The sequence below is a fragment of the Bubalus kerabau genome, chromosome 10 (genome assembly GCF_029407905.1).
Source record: "Bubalus kerabau isolate K-KA32 ecotype Philippines breed swamp buffalo chromosome 10, PCC_UOA_SB_1v2, whole genome shotgun sequence".
NCBI lineage: Eukaryota > Metazoa > Chordata > Mammalia > Artiodactyla > Bovidae > Bubalus > Bubalus kerabau.
The window spans coordinates 26,981,066-27,001,261 of NC_073633.1; the positions used below are offsets into that span (position 1 = coordinate 26,981,066).

At 40.8% G+C, this 20,196-nt stretch overlaps 1 gene segment (V, D, J or C); it reads right to left on the reverse strand.

Moving 5' to 3' along the window:
• Nucleotides 1-301: 301 nt before the first annotated feature.
• LOC129620745 (T cell receptor alpha variable 27-like) lies at nucleotides 302-14,934 on the reverse strand. The segment is given in 3 exon segments: nucleotides 302-336; nucleotides 14,173-14,667; nucleotides 14,889-14,934. Coding segments are annotated over 3 exon segments (576 nt in total).
• Nucleotides 14,935-20,196: the final 5,262 nt, after the last annotated feature.

A 20,196-nucleotide genomic window follows, 5' to 3' on the forward strand; every position in this document is an offset into this window, starting at 1 on the left:
AAAAGCCCTAACCTAAGACACCACCAGTCCTTCTCACAGAACAAAGGACTGAGCAGAGCTAGCCAGCTGCAGACTGGCTCATCCCCTGCCAGAGACAGGCAGGCAAGGGCAGCCACAGCCGGAAGAGGGCAATTGCGGCCCCAGAGAGGCATCATCTACCAAACTGCAAGCAGGCTTCATTGCTAACCAAGACTTCTTGGGATTCTGGACGGTCGACATACGCCTGAGAAGGTGCGCCGGTTGTACACCAAGAAAACTGAGCGGCAAGGATGGGGGAGGTGATAGGTCACAGCAACTGTGCTCACCAAACAACCTCGTCGCCTGAGCTGCTCAGACCTGTGAAGGGCACAAAACGCAGGCCCAACCTAGTCTACGCCTTTGAGGAGTACCCGAGTACCTGAACCTGAGTGGCTTAGACCTGGGAAGTGCACGCAACCCAGGGCCCACCTCAGACAGTTCCCAGAAGAGCAACCTAGAGCCTGAGCAGTGTAGACTGGAAAGCACACATGCCCTGAATGGGGGCAAACCCACTGTGGCCGAGTCACTGCGAGCACTCCCCACACATGCCAGTGTTATTTGTTTGCAGTGTTCCTCCCTCCCCACAGCACCAATGAACAAGTGAGCCTAAAAAGGCATCCACCACCGCCCCCTTGCGTCAGGGTGGAAATTAGACACTGAAGAGACCAGCGAACAGAAGAAGCTAAAACAGAGGGAACCTCCCTGGAAGTGACAGGTGCAACAGATTAAAACCCTGTAGTTAGCACTGACTACATAGGAAGGGGCCTATAGATCATGAAAAGTATATGCCGGATCAAGGAACTATCTGAAAATGAACTGACCCCACACTGTCCACAACAACACCAGAAAATGTCCTGGATATATTTTTGCTATTGTCATTCTTTTTTTTTTTTATTTTATTTTAAGTCCTCTATTATTACTTTAATTTTCATTTTTATAACCTACTATTACTTTGCAAAAAAAAAGATCGTATTTTTGAAAGCAAGCTTCATATATATATATATATATATTTTATAATTTTTGTGACTTTGTTTTTTGTCTTTTTCTTCAATATTGTATTTTTGAGAATCCAACCTCTACTCTAGATTTTTAAGCTTTGCTTTTTGGTATTTGCTATCAATTTTTCACCTTTAAGAACCCAATCTTCAGTATCCATTTTTACTTGGGAGTGAGATTACTGGCTTGACTTCTCTCTCCCACTTTGGACTCTCCTTTTTCTCCACCAGGTTGCCTCTATCTCCTCCCTCCCCCTTCTCTTCTCTACCCAACTCTGTGAATCTCTTTGTGTGTTCCGGACTATGGAGAACACTTAGGGAACTGATTACTGGCTGAATCTTTCTCTCTCCTTTTGAGTCCCCCCTTTATCCTCCTGGCCACCTCTGTCTCCTTCCTCCCTCTTCTCTTCTCTGTGTAACTTCATGAACATCTCTGAGGGATCCAGACTGTGGACACCACATAGGGAAGTGATTACTGGCTAGCTTTCTCTCTCTTCTTTTGATTCCCCCTCTTCTCGTCCTGGTCACCTCTATCTCCTTCCTCCCTCTTCTCTTCTCCATGTAACTCTCTGAACCTCTCTGGGTGTCCCTCACTGTGGAGAAAATTTTCATCTTTAACCTAGATGTTTTATCATTGGTGCTGTATAGATGGAGAAGTCTTGAGGCTACTGTAAGAATAAGACTGAAAACCAGAGGCAGGAGGCTTAAGTCCAAATCCTGAGAACACCAGAGAACTCCTGATCCAGGGAACATTAATCGATAAGGAGCTCATCAAACGCCTCCATACCTACACTGAAACCAAGCACCACCCAAGAGCCAACAAATTCCAGAGCAAGACATACAACACAAATTCTCCAGCAACACAGGAACATAGCCCTGAGCTTCAATATACAGGCTGCCCAAAGTTACTCCAAACCCACTGACATCTCGTAACTCATTACTGGACACGTCATTGCACTCCAGAGAGAAGAAATCCAGCTCCACCCACCAGAACACTAACACAAGCTTCCCTAACTAGGAAACCTTGACAGGCCACCCATCCAACCCCATCCACAGTGAGGAAACTTCACAATAAAGAGAACTCCACAAACTGCCAGAATACAGAAAGGACACTCCAAACACAGCAATATAAACAAGAAGAAGAGGCAGAGAAATACTCAGCAGGTAAAGGAACAGGATAAAAGCCCACCAAGCCAAACAAAAGAGGAAGAGATAGGGAATCTACCTGATAAAGAATTCCAAATAATGATAGTGAAAATGATCCAAAATCTTGAAAACAAAAAGGAGTTACAGATAAATAGCCTGGAGACAAGGATTGAGAAGATGTAAGAAAGGTTTAACAAGGACATAGAAGAAATAAAAAAAGAGTCAATACATAATGAATAATGCAATACATGAGATCAAGAACACTTTGGAGGGAAACAACAGTAGAATAACAGAGGCAGAAGATAGGATAAGTGAGGTAGAAGATAGAATGGTAGAAATAAATGAAACAGAGAGGAAAAGAGAAAAACAAGTTAAAAGAAATAAGGACAATCTCAGAGACCTCTGGGACAATGTTAAATGCCACAACATTCGAATCATAGGAGTCCCAGAAGAAGAAGACAAAAACAAAGGCCATGAGAAAATACTTGAGGAGATAATAGTTGAAAACTTCCCTAAAATGGGGAAGGAAATAGTCACCCAAGTCCAAGAAACCCAGAGAGTCCCAAGTAGGATAAACCCAAGGCAAAACACCCCAAGGCACATATTAATCAAATTAACAAAGATCAAACACAAAGAACAAATATTAAAAGCAGCAAGGGAAAAACAACAAATAACACACAAGAGGATTCCCATAAGGATAACAGCTGATCTTTCAATAGAAACTCTTCAGGCCAGGAGGGAGTGGCAGGACATACTTAAAGTGATGAAAGAAAATAACTTACAGCCCAGATTATTGTACCCAGCAAGGATCTCATTCCAATGTGAAGGAGAAATCAAAAGTTTACAGATAAGCAAAAGCTGAGAGAATTCAGCACTACCAAACCAGCTCTCCAACAAATGCTAAAGGATCTTCTCTAGACAGGAAACACAGAATAAACTCAAACCCGAAGCAATAAAGTAAATGGCAATGGGATCATACTTATAAATAATTACCTTAAATGTAAATGGGTTGAATGCCCCAACCAAAAGACAAAGGCTGGCTGAATGGATACAAAAACAAGACCCCTACATATGTTGTCTATAAAAGACCCACCTTGAAACAAGGGACACATACAGACTGAAAGTGAAGGGCTGGAAAAAGATATTCCATGCAAATAGAGATCAAAAGAAAGCAGGAGTAGAAATACTCATATCAGATAAAATAGACTTTAAAACAAAGGCTGTGAAAAGAGACAAAGAAGGACACTACATAATGATCAAAGAATCAATCCAAGAAGAAGATATAACAATTATAAATATATACGCACCCAACATAGGAGCACCGCAATATGTAAGACAAATGCTAACAAGTATGAAGGGGAAATTAACAATAACACAATAATAGTGGGAGACTTTAATACCCCACTCACACCTATGGATAGATCAACTAAACAGAAAATTAACAAGGAAACACAAACTTTAATTGATACAATAGACCAGTTAGACCTAATTGATATCCATAGGACATTTCATCCCAAAACAATGAATTTCACCTTTTTCTCAAGTGCACACGGAACTTTCTCCAGGATAGATCACATCCTGGGCCATAAATCTAGCTTTGGTAAATTCAAAAAAATCGAAATCATTCCAAGCATCTTTTCTGACCACAATGCAGTAAGATTAGATCTCAATTACAGGAGAAAAACTATTAAAAATTCCAACATATGGAGGCTGAACAACATGCTGCTGAATAACCAACAAATCACAGAAGAAATCAAAAAATGCATAGAAACGAATGAAAATGAAAACACAACAACCCAAAACCTGTGGGACCTTGTAAAAGCAGTGCTAAAGGGAAGGTTCATAGCAATACAGGCATACCTCAAGAAACAAGAAAAAAGTCAAATAAATAACCTAACTCTACACCTAAAGCAACTAGAAAAGGAAGAAATGAAGAACCCCAGGGTTAGTAGAAGGAAAGAAATCTTAAAAATTAGAGCAGAAATAAATGCAAAAGAAACAAAAGAGATCATAGCAAAAATCAACAAAGCCAAAAGCTGGTTCTTTGAGAGGATTAATAAAATTGACAAACCATTAGCCAGACTCATCAAGAAACAAAGGGAGAAAAATCAAATCAATAAAATTAGAAATTAAAATGGAGAGATCACAACAGACAACACAAATACAAAGGATCATAAGAGACTACTATCAGCAATTATATGCCAATAAAATGGACAACGCGGAAGAAATGGACAAATTCTTAGAAAAGTACAACTTTCCAAAACTGGACCAGGAAGAAATAGCAAATCTTAACAGACCCATCACAAGCACGGAAATTGAAACTGTAATCAGAAATCTTCCAGCAAACAAAAGCCCAGGTCCAGACGGCTTCACAGCTGAATTCTACCAAAAATTTAGACAAGAGCTAACACCTATCCTGCTCAAACTCTTCCAGAAAATTGCAGAGGAAGGTAAACTTCCAAACTCATTCTATGAGGCCACCATCACCCTAATACCAAAATCAGACAAAGATGCCACAGAAAAAGAAAACTACAGGCCAATATCACTGATGAACATAGATGCAAAAATCCTTAACAAAATTCTAGCAATCAGAATCCAACAGCACATCAAAAAGATCATACAGCGTGACCAAGTGGGCTTTATCCCAGGGATGCAAGGATTCTTCAATATCCACAAATCAATCAATGTAATACACCACATTAACAAATTGAGAAACAAAAGCCATATGATTATCTCAATAGATGCAGAGAAAGCCTTTGACAAAATTCAACATCCATTTATGATAAAAACTCTACAGAAAGTGGGATTCAAAGGAACATACCTCAACATAATATGACAAATCCACAGCAAATATTATCTTCAATGGTGAAAAATTGAAATTATTTCCTCTAAAGTCAGGAATAAGACAAGGGTGCCCATTGTCACCACTACTATTCAGCATTGTTTTGGAAGTTTTGGCTACAGCTATCAGAGCAGAAAAAGAAATAAAAGGAATCCAAATTGGAAAAGAAGTAAAACTCTCACTGTTTGCAGATGACATGATCCTCTACATAGAAAACCCTAAAGACTCCACCAGAAAATTACTAGAGCTAATCAATGAATATAGTAAAGTTGCAGGATATAAAATCAACACACAGAAATCCCTTGCATTCCTATACACAAATAATGAGAAAACAGAAAGAGAGATTAAGGAAACAATTCCATTCACCATGGAAAGAATAAAATACTTAGGAATATACTTAACTAAAGAAACAAAAGACCTATATACAGAAAACTATAGAACACTGGTGAAAGAAATCAAAGAGGACACTAATAGATGGAGAAATATACCATGTTCATGGATCAGAAGAATCAATATAGTGAAAATGAGTATACTACCCAAAGCAATCTATAGATTCAATACAATCCCTATCAAGCTACCAATGGTATTTTTCACAGAGCTAGAACAAATAATTTCACAAAATGTATGGAAATACAAAAAACCTCGAATAGCCAAAGCAATCTTGAAAAAGAAGAATGGAACTTGAGAAATCAACCTGCCTGACTTCAGGCTCTACTACAAAGCCACAGTCATCAAGACAGTATGGTACTGGCGCAAAGACAGAAATAGAGATCAATGGAACAAAATAGAAATCCCAGAGATAAATCCACGCACCTATGGACACCTTATTTTTGACAAAGGAGGCAAGAATGTACAATGGAGAAAAGACAATCTCTTTAACAAGTGGTGCTGGGAAAACTGGTCAACCACTTGTAAAAGAATGAAACTAGAACACTTTCTAACACCATGCACAAAAATAAACTCAAATGGATTAAAGATCTAAACATAAGACCAGAAACTATAAAACTCCTAGAGGAGAACATAGGCAAAATACTCTCTGATATAAATCACAGCAGGATTTATTCCACCTCCCAGAATATTGGAAATAAAAGCAAAAATAAACAAATGGGACATAATTAAAATCAAAAGCTTATGCACAACAAAAGAAACTATAAGCAAGGTGAAAAGGCAGTCTTCAGAATGGGAGAAAATAACAGCAAATGAAGCAACTCACAAAGAATTAATCTCAAAAATATACAAGTAACTCCTGCAGCTCAATTCCAGAAAAATAAATGACCCAATCAAAAAATGGACCAAAGAACTAAACAGACATTTTTCCAAAGAAGACATATAGATGGCTAACAAACACATGAAAAGATGCTCAACATCACTCATTATATGGCTGGTATCCAAAAGTCTACAAGCAATAAATGCTGGAGAGGGTGCAGAGAAAAGGGAACCCTCTTACACTGTTTGTGGGAATGCAAACTAGTACAGCCACTATGGAGAACTGTGTGGAGATTCCTTAAAAAACTGAAAATAGAACTGCCATACAACCAGCAATCCCACTGCTGGGCATACACACCAAGGAAACCAGAACTGAAAGAGACACGTATACCCCAATGTTCATTGCAGCACTGTTTATAATAGCCAAGACATGGAAGCATCCTAGATGTCCATCAGCAGATGAATGGATAAGAAAGCTGTGGTACATATACACAATGGAATATTACTGAGCCATTAAAAAGAATACATTTGAATCAGTTCTAATGAGGTGGATGAAACTGGAGCCTATTATACAGAGTGAAGTAAGCCAGAAAGAAAAATACCAATACAGTATACTAAAGCATATATATGGAATTTAAAATGATGGTAAAGATAACCCTGCACGTGAGATGGCAAAAGAGATACAGATGTATAGAACAGTCTTTTGGACTCTGTGGGAGAGGGCGAGGGTGGGAGGATTAGGGAGAATGGCATTGAAACGTGTAAATTATCATATGTGAAATGATCTCCAGTCCAGATTTGATGCATGATACAGGGTGCTCGGGGCTGGTGCCCTGGGATGACCCAGAGGGATGGGATGGGGAAGGAGGTGGGAGGTGGCTTTCGGATGGGGAACTCATTTACACCCATGGTGGATTTATGACAATGTATGACAAAGCCAATACAATATTGTAAAGTAATTATCCTCCTATTAAAATAAATTTGTATTAAAAATAAAAAATAAATTTAAAAAAGAAAATAAAAATAAAATTTACTATTGTTAGCTAAGATAACAGAAGATAAAGAACATATCATCTTATCATTTCTGATATCCTCAACAAGCATGTTGATCAGTGAAGTGTGTGTGTAAACTGCATTTGTGGGTGAGTGTGTGCTGTGTTTTTTATGAAATTGTATCATATTTTCTGAGTCATATGGCATGGGTCAGTAAGCAGCAGTGAAAGTCTCTCAGTCATGTCCAACTCTTTGCAACCCCATGGACTGTAGCCTGTGAGGCTCCTCTGTCCAAGGGATTTTTCAGGCAAGAATACTGGAGTGGGTTGCCATTTCCTCCTTCAGGAGATTTTCCTGATCTAGGGATCAAACCTGGTCTTTTTTGTCTCCTGCATTGCAGGCAGTTTCTTTACTTTGAAGTCAAAGTGGAATACATACTTGACAATGTAAGAATTAAGGACAACCACATTAATACATAAGCAAAGTAAAAGCTTGTATGTTAGAATAAAATATGCGAAAATACAAAATCAAAATACTAAGATAGAGAAATAATTTCTACAAATAAAAAGAGAAAACCTTAAAGAAAAATGATCAAAAAATATAAATAAGGATATGCCCAGTGTTAAATACCAGAGTGCCAATTCATAGAGAAAAAGTTGCTCAAAAGCACTAGGGGTCAAAAAATGTATGTAGGTAAAGTATGTTTGGATTGTTAAAGTAAAAAACACCAGTAGTTCCCAATTTGTGGAGAATGCAAAATGTACCTGCTCATTCACTGTTAATAGAAGTATAATTGTTTAAACCATTTGGAGGGCAAATGGTCACTGTCTTCATTTGCATGTGCTTTTCTTTAGGGTTCTTTGGTAGCTCAAAAGATAAAGAATCTGCCTGCAATGCAGGAGACCTAGGTTTGATCCCTGGGTCAGGAAGATACCCTGGAGAAGGGAATGTCAACCCACTCCAGTATTCTTGCCTGGATAATCCCATGGACAGTAGAGCCTGGTGGGCTACAGTCCATGGGGTCACAAAGAGTCAGACATGACTAAGAAACTTTCACTTTCACTTCTTTAGAAAAAAAGTGACTTTCTTTCACTTTCATAGCAATTATAATTTCATAAATTTCATTAAATAATCACTTCTACATACATAAAAATTGTATGTACATAGATGTATAAGACAACATTCCCTATGACAGCAAAGAAACAGAAACACATATGCATTAATAGGAGAATAATTAATTAAATAATGAAATGTTTCAAAGTGCTAAATCAGTATCAAAAAGGATAAGGTACAACTCTTTATATTTTTCAATTATAGAAATATCTCCAGGACACTATCAAATGAAAATAAAAAGGCAAGTTGGAAAAATTAAAATAATCCAGTTTACATGGCAAATTCTATGTGTCCATGTATGTGTACACACATATGAGTGCATGTGTGTGTTAATGTATAGTGTTAATCACTCAGTCGTGTCCAACTCTTTGTGACCTCATGGCCTGTAGCCCACCAGGCTCCTCTGTCCATGGAATTCTCCAGGCAAGAATACTGGAGTGGGTTGCCATTTCCTTATCCAGGGGCTCTTCCTAAGCCAGGGATTGAACATGGTTCTCCTGCACTGCAGATAGACCCTTTACCCACTGAGCCACCAGGGAAGCCCTGTTAATGTATATGTAGTTGCACAAAATGATCTGCAAAGACATACTTAATTGAAATAGAATGGGAGGTATCATAAACTATCAGAATTGGTTTTCTCAGAGGACCATGGGAGCTGTGGTGGAATGAGCCATGGGCTTTCACTTTTGGTCTGTCTGAGACTTTTGTGATGAGATGATCTATGTGTTGCTTCTCTGTGTGTGTGTGCTCACTCAGTCGACTCAGCTGTGTTGAGAGAGTTAATTCTTACATAGGTTGATAAGAAGTCCGGTTCCTAATGAGGAGAAAGGGAGGAGAAAAGGACAAACAATTTTTTTCTTTATTCCTTAGTCTTAGTCACATAAAACGTTTTGTTCTTGCCTTTTTTCTTTAAGCCCAGAGCTAATGACTATATAGAAGAGGAGAAAAGTTATAAGCAACCTAGACAGCATATTAAAAAGCAGAGACATTACTTTGCCAACAAAGGTCTGTCTAGTCAAGGCTTTGGTTTTACCAGTAGTCATGTATGGATGTGAGAGTTGGACTATAAGGAAAGCTGAGCACGGAAGAATTGATGCTTTTGAACTGTGGTGTTGGAGAAGACTCTTGAGAGTCCCTTGGACTGCAAGGAGGTCCAACCAGTCCATCCTGAAGGAAATGTGTCCTGAATGCTCATTGGAAGGAATGATGTCGAAGCTGAAACTCCATTACTTTGGCCACCTGATGTGAAGAGCTGACTCATTTGAAAAGACCCTGATACTGGGAAAGATTGAAGGCCAGAGGAGAAGGGGACTACGGAGGATGAGATAGTTGGATGGCATCCCCGACCCAATGGACATGAGTTTGAGCAAACTCCAGGAGTTGGTGACGGACAGGGAGGCCTGGTGTGCTGTGGTTCATGGGGTCGCAAAGAGTTGGACACGACTGAGCGACTGAACTGAACTGAATGATTATACAATAAAAGAGCTCATCTTGCTCAAGGATGTGTTTTTCCTTAAACTCTGTACCAATGATTATATAAGAACAATGTGTCCTGCTGGGGGAGCGTTTCTCCTTCTTAAGAATATTCTGACTAATCCTGTTATCTTAAAATGTTTATTATGGGAGTGCTCTGGTAAGAGGAGCTACCCCACGTCCAAGGTCAGGGGCAGCAGCTGAGAGGAGCTACCCCCAGCCTGAGGCCAGGGGCAGCGGCCGAGAGGAGCAATCCCATGTCCAAGGAGCAGTGGCTGCGTGGCGCAGGAGGGCCTAGCGGAGCTACTCCACATTCAAGGTCAGGAGGGGAGGTGGTGAGGAGATACCCCTCATCCAAGGTAAGGAGGAGCAGCTGCGCTTTGCTGGAGCAGCTGTGAAGAGATATCCCATGTCCAAGGTAAGAGAAACCCAAGTAAGATGGTAGGTGTTGTGAGAGGGCATCAGAGGGCAGACACACTGAAAGCATAATCACAGAAAACTAGTCAATCTAATCACACTAGGACCACAGCCTTATCTAACTCAATGAAACTAAGCCATGCCCTGTGGGGCCACCCAAGATGGGCGGGTCATGGTGGAGAGGTCTGACAGAATGTGGCCCACTGGAGAAGGGAATGGCAAACCACTTCAGTATTCTTGCCTTGAGAACCACATGATCAGTATGAAAAGGCAAAATGATAGGATATTGAAAGAGGAACTCCCTAGGTCAGTAGCTGCCCAATATGCTACTGGGGATCAGTGGAGAAATAACTCCAGAAAGGATGAAGGGATGGAGCCAAAGCAAAAACAATACCCATTTGTTGATGTGACTGGTAATGGAAGCAAGGTCCGATGCTGTAAAGAGCAATATTGCATAGGAACCTGGAATGTTAGATCCGTGAATCAAGGCAAATTGGAAGTTGTCAAACAGGAGATGGTAAGAGTGAATGTCGACATTCTAGGAATCAGCGAACTAAAATGGACTAGAATGAGTGACTTTAACTCAGATGACCATTGTATCTACTACTGTGGAAGGAATCCCTTAGAAGAAATGGAGTGGCCATCATGGTCCACAAAAGAGTCCAAAATACAGTACTTGGATGCAATCTCAAAAACGACAGAATGATCTCTGTTCGTTTCCAAGGCAAACCATTCAATATCACAGTAATCCAAGTCTATGCCCCAACCAGTAACGCTGAAGAAGCTGAAGTTGAACGGTTCTATGAAGACCTACAAGACCTAGAACTAACACCCCAAAAAGATGTCCTTTTCATTATAGTGGACTGGAATGCAAAAGTAGGAAGTCAAGAAACACCTGGAGTAACAGGCAAATTTGTCCTTGGAGTACAGAATGAAGCAGGGCAAAGGCTAATTGTTTTGCCAAGAGAATACACTGGTTATAGCAAACACCCTCTTCCAACAACACAAGAGAAGATTCTACACATGGACATCACCAGATGGTCAACACCAAAATCAGATTGATTATATTCTTTGTAGCCAAAGATGGAGAAGCTCTATACAGTCAGCTAAAAAAAAAAAAAAAAAAAAAGACCAGGAGCTGACTGGGGCTCAGATCATGAGCTCCTTATTACCAAATTCAGACTTAAATTGAAAACAGTAGGGGAAACCACCAGACCATACAGATATGACCTAAATCAAATCCCTTATGATTATACAGTGGAAGTGAGAAATAGGTTTAAGGGACTAGAACTGATAGATAGAGTGCCTGATGAACTATGGAATGAGGTTCGTGACATTGTACAGGAGACAGGGATCAAGACCATCCCCATGGAAAAGAAATGCTTACAAATAGCTATGAAAAGAAAAGAAGAGAAGCAAAAAGCATAGGAGAAAAGGAAAGATATAAGCATCTGAATGCAGAGTTCCAAAGAATAGAAAGAAGAGAGAAGAAAGCCTTCCTCAGCTATCAATGCAAAGAAATAGAGGAAAACAACAGAATGGGAAAGACTAAAGATCTCCTCAAGAAAATTAGAGATGCCAAGGGAACATTTCATGCAAAATGGGCTCGATGAAGGACAGAAATTGTATGGACCTAACAGAAACAGACGATATTAAGAAGAGGTGGCAAGAATACAGAGAACTGTACAAAAAAGATCTTCATGACCAGATAATCACGATGGTATGATCACTCACCTAGAGCCAGACATCCTGGAATGTGAAGTCAAGTGGGCCTTAGAAAGCATCTCTGAACAAAGCTAGTGGAGGTGATGGAATTCCAGTTGAACTATTTCAAATCCTGAAAGATGATGCTGTGAAACTGCTGCACTCAATATGCCAGCAAATCTGGAAAACTCAGCAGTGGCCAAAGGACTGGAAAAGGTCAGTTTTCATTCCAATCCCAAAGAAAGACAATGCCAAAGAATGCTCAAACTACCACACAATTGCACTCATCTCACACGCTAGTAAAGTAATGCTCAAAATTCTCCAAGCCAGGCTTCAGCAATATGTGAACCGTGAACTTCCAGATGTTCAAGCTGGTTTTAGAAAAGGCAGAGGAACCAGAGATCAAATTGCCAACATCCACGGGATCATGGAAAAAGCAAGAGAGTTCCAGAAAAACATCTATTTCTGCTTTATTGACTATGCCAAAGCCTTTGACAGCATGGATGACAATAAACGGTGGAAAATTCTGAAAGACATGGGAATACCAGACAACCTGATCTGCCTCTTGAGAAATCTGTATGCAGGTCAGGAAGCAACAGTTAGAAGTAGACATGGAACAACAGACTGGTTCCAAATAGGAAAAGGATTATGTCAAGGCTGTATATTGTCACCCTGCTTATTTAACTTATATGCAGAGTACATCATGAGAAACGCTGGACTGGAAGAAACACAAACTGGAATCAAGATTGCCGGGAGAAATATCAATAATCTCAGATACGCAAATGACACCACCCTTACGGTAGAAAGTGAAGAGGAACTCAAAAGCCTCTTGAGGAAAGTGAAACTGGAGAGTGAAAAAGTTGGCTTAAAGCTCAACATTCAGAAAACGAAGATCATGGCATCCGGTCCAATCACTTCATGGGAAATAGATGGGGAAACAGTGGAAACAGTGTCAGACTTTATTTTTCTGGGCTCCCAAATCACTGCAGATGGTGACTGCAGCCATGAAATTAAAAGACGCTTACTCCTTGGAAGGAAAGTTATGACCAACCTAGATAGCATATTCAAAAGCAGAGACATTACTTTGCCAACAAAGATCCATCTAGTCAAGGCTATGGTTTTTCCTGTGGTCATGTATGGATGTGAGTTGGACTGTGAAGAAAGCTGAGCACCGAAGAATTGATGCTTTTGAACTGTGGTGTTGGAGAAGACTCTTGAGAGTCCCTTGGACTGCAAGAAGATCCAACCAGTCCATTCTGAAGGAGATCAGCCCTGGGATTTCTTTGGAAGGAATGATGCTAAAGCTGAAACTCCAGTACTTTGGCCACCTCATGCGAAGAGTTGACTCATTGGAAAAGACTTTGATGCTGGGAGGGATTGGGGGCAAGAGGAGAAGGGGACGACAGAGGATGAGATGGCAGGATGGCATCACTGACTCGATGGACGTGAGTCTCAGTGAACTCCGGGAGTTGGTGATGGACAGGGATGCCTGGCGTGCTGCGATTCATGGGGTCGCAAAGTGTCAGATACGACTGAGCAACAGTTCTGATCTGATCTGATCTGATATCCTCCATATTGACTGTCTTCTCACCCCTACTGCCTACCCTGAGAAACTGTAAATATTTTGAAGTTAATTAATTTATTTTAATTGAAAGATAATTACTTTACAATATTAAGATGGATTTTGCTATACATCAACATGAAATATTCATAGGCGTACATGTGTCCTCTCCCTGCTGAGCACTCTCCCACCTTCCTCCCCACGTCATCCCTCCAGGTTGTTACAGAGCATCAGCTTTGGGTCCCTGTGTCATATATCAAACTCCCACTGGCTGTCTATTTTACATATAGCAATGTATATGTTTCAGTGCTATTCTTTCAAATCATCCCACCCTCTCCTTCTCCCACTGAATCCCAAAGTCTGTTCTTTATGTTTGTGTCTTCTTTGCTGTAATTCATGTAGGTTCCTCAGTACCATCTTTCTATATTCCATGTATACGCATTAGTATATGATATTTTGTAAAGCTTTATCTTTACTCACTTAAGTGCTTGCATGCCCATGTACTCAGTCGTGTCTGACTCTTTGCTACCCCATGGACTATAGCCTGTCAGGATCCTCTGTCCATGGGATTCTCCAGGCAAGAATACTGGAGTGGGTTGCCATTTCCTACTCTAGAGGATCCTCCAGACCCAGGTATCAAACCTGCATCTCTTACATCTCCTGCATTGGCAGGCAGATTCTTTGCCACTGGGAAGCCCATTCACTTGAGTACTGAGTTTCATTTCCAGAAGCTCGTCTTATAGCAGATGAATCTGGTCCTCCAGCATATGTGGGAAATGTTCTGGAAAGGCAGCAGAAATGGCTCTCCTCCATGAGAAAATATGTGTGAGGTGGAGCTGGAGGACTGAGGCAGCTGCGTGCCTGGGGACCTGCAGCAGGGTATGTGTGCAGGCAGCAGGAGACCCTGGAGCACTGTGCCCCTGCACAGAGGTAGGTGCCCGCATCCCCAGGCTGGGCTGCAGTGATGAGCAGCGAGCTGTCCTTTCTTGCCTCACCAAACTGAGCCCTTATTCTCTTCTGCTCCTTCATTTCTTTAGGTTTAGTTAATGTCATCAAGAGGACAGGCCCTTGCTCGGGCTTCTGTCTGTACCACTGAAAGAAGGTGAAGGTGCTTGAGGAGTTGCAGTGCACGGTGACATTTCCTCCCTCCTGGATACGTAGAAACTGCGGATTCTGCTCTACCTGCTGGGTGCTCTTCCCTGTTTAGAAACAAAACAGAATGCATCAGAGAAGGGAATTAGGACCTCCTTCCCAACCCTAAATGATTATTTTCTCCCTTTTTCCTCTCTTGCTCTCTCCCTTTCTACTTTCCTTCCTAATATTTCCTTTTGCTCTTTACCATAAAATAACCTGCCTTCAAGGTTATTTTTTATCTGCTGAGGATTTTCTGTTCATGTAATCAGTAACTTCTCAAACTCACATGCCAGTTGAATCCAAAAGACCAACACCAAGAGTTTCTGGAGCATCTTTTCTTCTTTCATTTGGTGGCTACAGTCGCTGATTTTAGTTGTCCTTGAAAGATTCCCTCCTGAAAGAGGCTTTTCTGGGCTATAGTAACACTTGCTACCCACTTTGATCTCAGTAAAAAGGTACAGACCTCTGTGTCAGCCAATTGAATCATTCACCCTCCACCCCCACTCCCGTTTCATCCAACCTCAAACTCTACTTTGATTCTGGGAAGGACTTTGCCTTTTGAAATACTACCCTCCTGTGGAGAGGTAAAAAAGTAATTTACTTTCTTTTTATTCTTCTTATTGACAGTTTAACAGATTGAACCCAGTAGAGTACAATTAGAGAATACGTTTTTTCTTTTTCACCATTGTCCCTTGAAACCTGCTCTGTTGAGTTCTTCCTTGACCCTAATTATAATTTTGGCAGACTCCAGGGCTTTTCTAGTCACTCTCAGATAGTAAAAACTATAAGAGTAGCCTAATACCAAAAGGTTAATTTCTCTTTCATTTTAAGTCTACTTAAAATGTGAGAAAGTCATATTTTCACCTTCTCTAGGCTAAGAAACCTGCAGCAGGGAAGGGAAATGTCGGAATATCCTTACTGAAAAGTGGCTTACTTTCAATGATGCTTCTGTTTCTCCAAATTTCATTTGGTATACACAAGTATCAAGATTTAAATAAGTTGGTGACCTGGTCAGACATGAAAATATGACCTTTAAAATTTACTATTTTTAGGAGGCGGTCCTAAGATGGCAGAGGAATAGGACGGGGAGACCACTTTCTCCCCCCAAAATTCATCAAAAGAACATTTGAACACTGAGTAAATTCCACAAAACAACTTCTGAATGCCAGAAGAGGACATCACGCACCCAGAAAAGCAGCCCATTGTCTTCGAAAGAAGGTAGGAAAAAATATAAAAGATAATAAGAGAGACAAAAGAGGTAGGGACGGAGATCTGTCCCAGGAAGGGAGTCTTAAAAAAGAAAGAAGTTTCCAAACACCAGGAAACACTCTCACTGGTGACTCTGTGGCGAGTCTTGGAACCTCAGAGGGCAACATAACCTAGAGGAAAAATAAATAAATAATTAAAACCCACAGATTACGTGCCTAAGGCAACTCCTAGCAGAGAAGCAGTGCAGATGCCTGCATCAGCCACTAGCATGCGAGCGCTGCATTGCTTAGAGTAAGGACTGGGCCTGAATGCCCCAAGGCCAAGCTGAGGGAACTAACTTGAGATAACAAACCAGACTGTGGGATAGCTACCTTGTGAAAAGCCCTAACCTAAGACACCGCCATGCCTGTTCACAGAACAAAGGACTGAGCAGAGCTAGCCGGCTGCAGACCAGCTCATCCCCCGCTGGAGACAGGCAGGCAAGGGCAGCCACAGCCAGAAGGGGGCAATCGTGGCCCCAGAGAGGCATCATCAACCAAATTGCAAACAGGCTTCATTGCTAACCAAGACTTCTTGGGTTTCTGGACGGTCGACATCCACCTGAGAAGGTGCGCCAGTTGTACACCCAGAAAACCGAGCGGCAGGGACGGGGGAGGTGATAAGTCACAGCATCCGTGCTCGCCAAACACCTAGTCACCTGAGCTGCTCAGACCTGGGAAGGGCACAAAACGCAGGCCCAAGCGATTCTGTGCCTTTGAGGAATACCTGAGTACCTGAACCTGAGTGGCTTAGACCTGGGAAGTGCATGCAACCCAGGGCCCACCTCAGACAGTTCCCGACAGAGCAACCTAGAGCCTGAGCAGTGTAGACTGGGAAAGCACACACACCCTGAGCGGGGGCAAACCCAATGTGGCCGAGTCACTGCGAGCAATCCCCACACACGCCTGTGTTATTTTTTTGCAGTGTTCCTCCCTCCCCACAGCAGGACTGAACAAGTGAGCCTAAAAAAGCATCCACCACCGCCCCCTAGTGTCAGGGCGGAAATTAGACACTGAAGAGACCAGCAAACAGAAGAAGCTAAAACAGAGGGAACTGCGGTGGAAGTGACAGGTGCAACAGATTAAAATCCTGTAGTTAGCACCGACTACATAGGACGGGGCCTATAGATCTTGAGAAGTATAAGCTGAATCAAGGAACTATCTGAAAATGAACTGACCCCACACTGTCCACAACACCAGAGAAAGTCCTAGATACATTTTTACTATTGTCATTCTTTAAATTTTTTTTATTTTTATTTTTAAGTCCTCTATGACTCCTTTAATTTTCATTTTTATTACCTACTATTACTTTGCAAAAAAGGACCCTATTTTTGAAAGCAAACTTTATATATATATATATATATATATATATATATTTTATAATTTTTGTGACTTTTTTTTTAATATTGTATTTTTGAGAATCCAACCTCTACTCTAGATTTTTAAGCTTTGCTTTTTGATATTTGCTATCAATTTCGTACCTTTAAGAACCCAGTCTTCAGTACCCATTTTGACTTGGAAGCGAGATTACTGGCTTGACTTCTCTCTCCCACTTTGGACTCTCCTTTTTCTCCACCAGGTCGCCTGTATCTCCTCCCTCCTCCTTCTCTTCTCTACCCAACTCTGTGAATCTCTTTGTGTGTTCTGGACTGTGGAGAACACTTAGGGAACTGATCTGAACTGGATCTGTCTCTCTCCTTTTGATCCTTCCCTTTATCCTCCTGGCCACTGAACTGAATCTGTCTCTCTTCCTTTGACCACCCCACCCCCCCCACATTTATCCTCCTGGCCACCTCTGTCTCCTTCCTCCCTCTTCTCTTCTCTGTGTAACTCCATGAATATTTCTGAGGGATCCAAACTGTGGAGAGCACATAGGGAAGTGATTACTGGCTAGCTTGCTCTCTCCTCTTTTGATTCTCCCTCTTCTCCTCCTGGTCACCTCTATCTCCCTCCTCCCTCTTCTCTTCTCCATGTAACTCTGTGAACCTTTCTGGGTGTCCTTCACTGTGGAGAAACTTTTCATCTTTAACCTAGATGTTTTATCATCAGTGCTGTATAGATGGAGAAGTCTTGAGGCTTGTGTAAGTGTAAGAATAAGACTGAAAACCAGAGGCAGAAGGCTTAAGTCCAAATACTGAGAACACCAGAGAACTCCTGACTCCAGGGAACATTAATTGAAGGGAGCTCATCAAATGCCTCCATACCTACACTGAAATCAAGCACCACCCAAGGGCAAACAAGTTCCAGAGCAAGACATACCACACAAATTCTCCAGCAACACAGGAACACAGCCCTAAGCTTCAATATACAGGCTTCCCAAAGTCACACAAAACCCACTGACATCTCAAAACTCACTACTGGACACCTCATTGCACTCCAGAGAGAAGAAATTCAGCTCCACCCACCAGAACACTGACACAAGCTTCCCTAATGAGGAAACCTTGACAGGCCACCCGTCCAACCCCACCAACAGTGAGGAAACTTCACAATAGAGAGAACTCCACAAACTGCCAGAATACGGAAAGGTCACTCCAAACACAGCAATATAAACAAGATGAAGAGGCAGAGAAATACCCAGCAGGTAAAGGAACAAGATAAAAGCCTAGCAAACCAAACAAAAGAGGAAGAGATAGGAAATCTACCTGATAAAGAATTCTGAATAATGATAGTGAAAATGATCCAAAATCTTGAAAACAAAATGGAGTTACAGATAAGTAGCCAGAAGATAAGGATTGAGAAGATGCAAGAAAGTTTTAACAAGGACCTAGAAGAAATAAAAAGGAGTCAATATATAATGAATAATGCAATATATGAGATCAAGAACACTCTGGAGGGAAACAACAGTAGAATAACGGAGGCAGAAGATAGGATAAGTGAGGTAGAAGATAGAATGGTAGAAATAAATGAAACAGAGAGGAAAAGAGAAAAACGAAATGAGGACAATCTCAGAGACCTCTGGGACAATGTTAAATGCCCCAACATTCGAATCTTAGGAGTCCCAGAAGAAGACAAAAAGAAAGACCATGAGAAAATGCTTGAGGAGATAGTAGTTGAAAACTTCCCTAAAATGGGGAAGGAAATAGTCACCCAAGTCCAAGAAACCCAGAGAGTCCCAAACAGGATAAATCCAAGGTGAAACACCCCAAGACACATATTAATCAAATTAACAAAGATCAAACACAAAGAACAAATATTAAAAGCAGCAAGGGAAAAACAACAAACAACACACAAGGGGATTCCCATAAGGGTAACAGCTGATCTTTCAATACAAACTCTTCAGGCCAGGAGGGAATTGCAGGACATATTAAAGTGATGAAAGAAAATAACGTACAGCCCAGATTACTGTACCCAGTAAGGATCTCATTCCAATATGAAGGAGAAATCAAAAGCTTTACAGACAAGCAAAAGCTGAGAGAATTCAGCACCACCAAACCAGCTCTCCAACAAATGCAAAAGGATCTTCTCTAGACAGGAAACAGAATAAACTCGACCCAAAACAATAAAGTTAATGGCAATGGGATCATACTTATCAAATATTACCTTAAATGTAAATAGGTTGAATGCCCCAAAAAAGACAAAGACTGGCTGAATGGATAAAAAAACTCCTGTATATGTTGTCTACAAGAGACCCACCTTGAAACAAGGGACACATACAAACTGAAAGTGAAGGGCTGGAAAAAGATACTTCATGCAAATGGAGACCAAAAGAAAGCAGGAGTAGCAATACTAATATCAGATAAAATAGACTTTAAAACAAAGGCTGTGAAAAGAGACAAAGAAGGACACTAGATTATGATCAAAGGATCAATCGAAGAAGAAGATATAACAATTATAAATGCATATGCACCCAACATAGGAGCACTACAATATGTAAGACAAATGCTAACAAGTATGAAGGGGAAATTAACAATAACACAATAATACTGGGAGACTTTAATACCCCACTCACACCTATGGATAGATCATCTAAACAGAAAATAAACAAGGAAACACAAATTTTAATTGATACAATAGACCAGTTAGACTTAATTGATATCTATAGGACATTTCACCCCAAAACAATGAATTTCATCTTTTTTCAAGCACACATGGAACCTTCTCCAGGATAGATCACATCCTGGGCCATAAATCTAGCCTTGGTAAATTCAAAAAAATTAAAATCATTCCAAGCATCTTTTCTGACCACAATGCAGTAACATCAGATCTCAATTACAGGAGAAAAACTATTAAAAATTCCAACATATGGAGGCTGAACAACATGATGCTGAATAACCAACAAATCACAGAAGAAATCAAAAAAGAAATCAAAACATGCATAGAAATGAATGAAAATGAAAACACAACAAC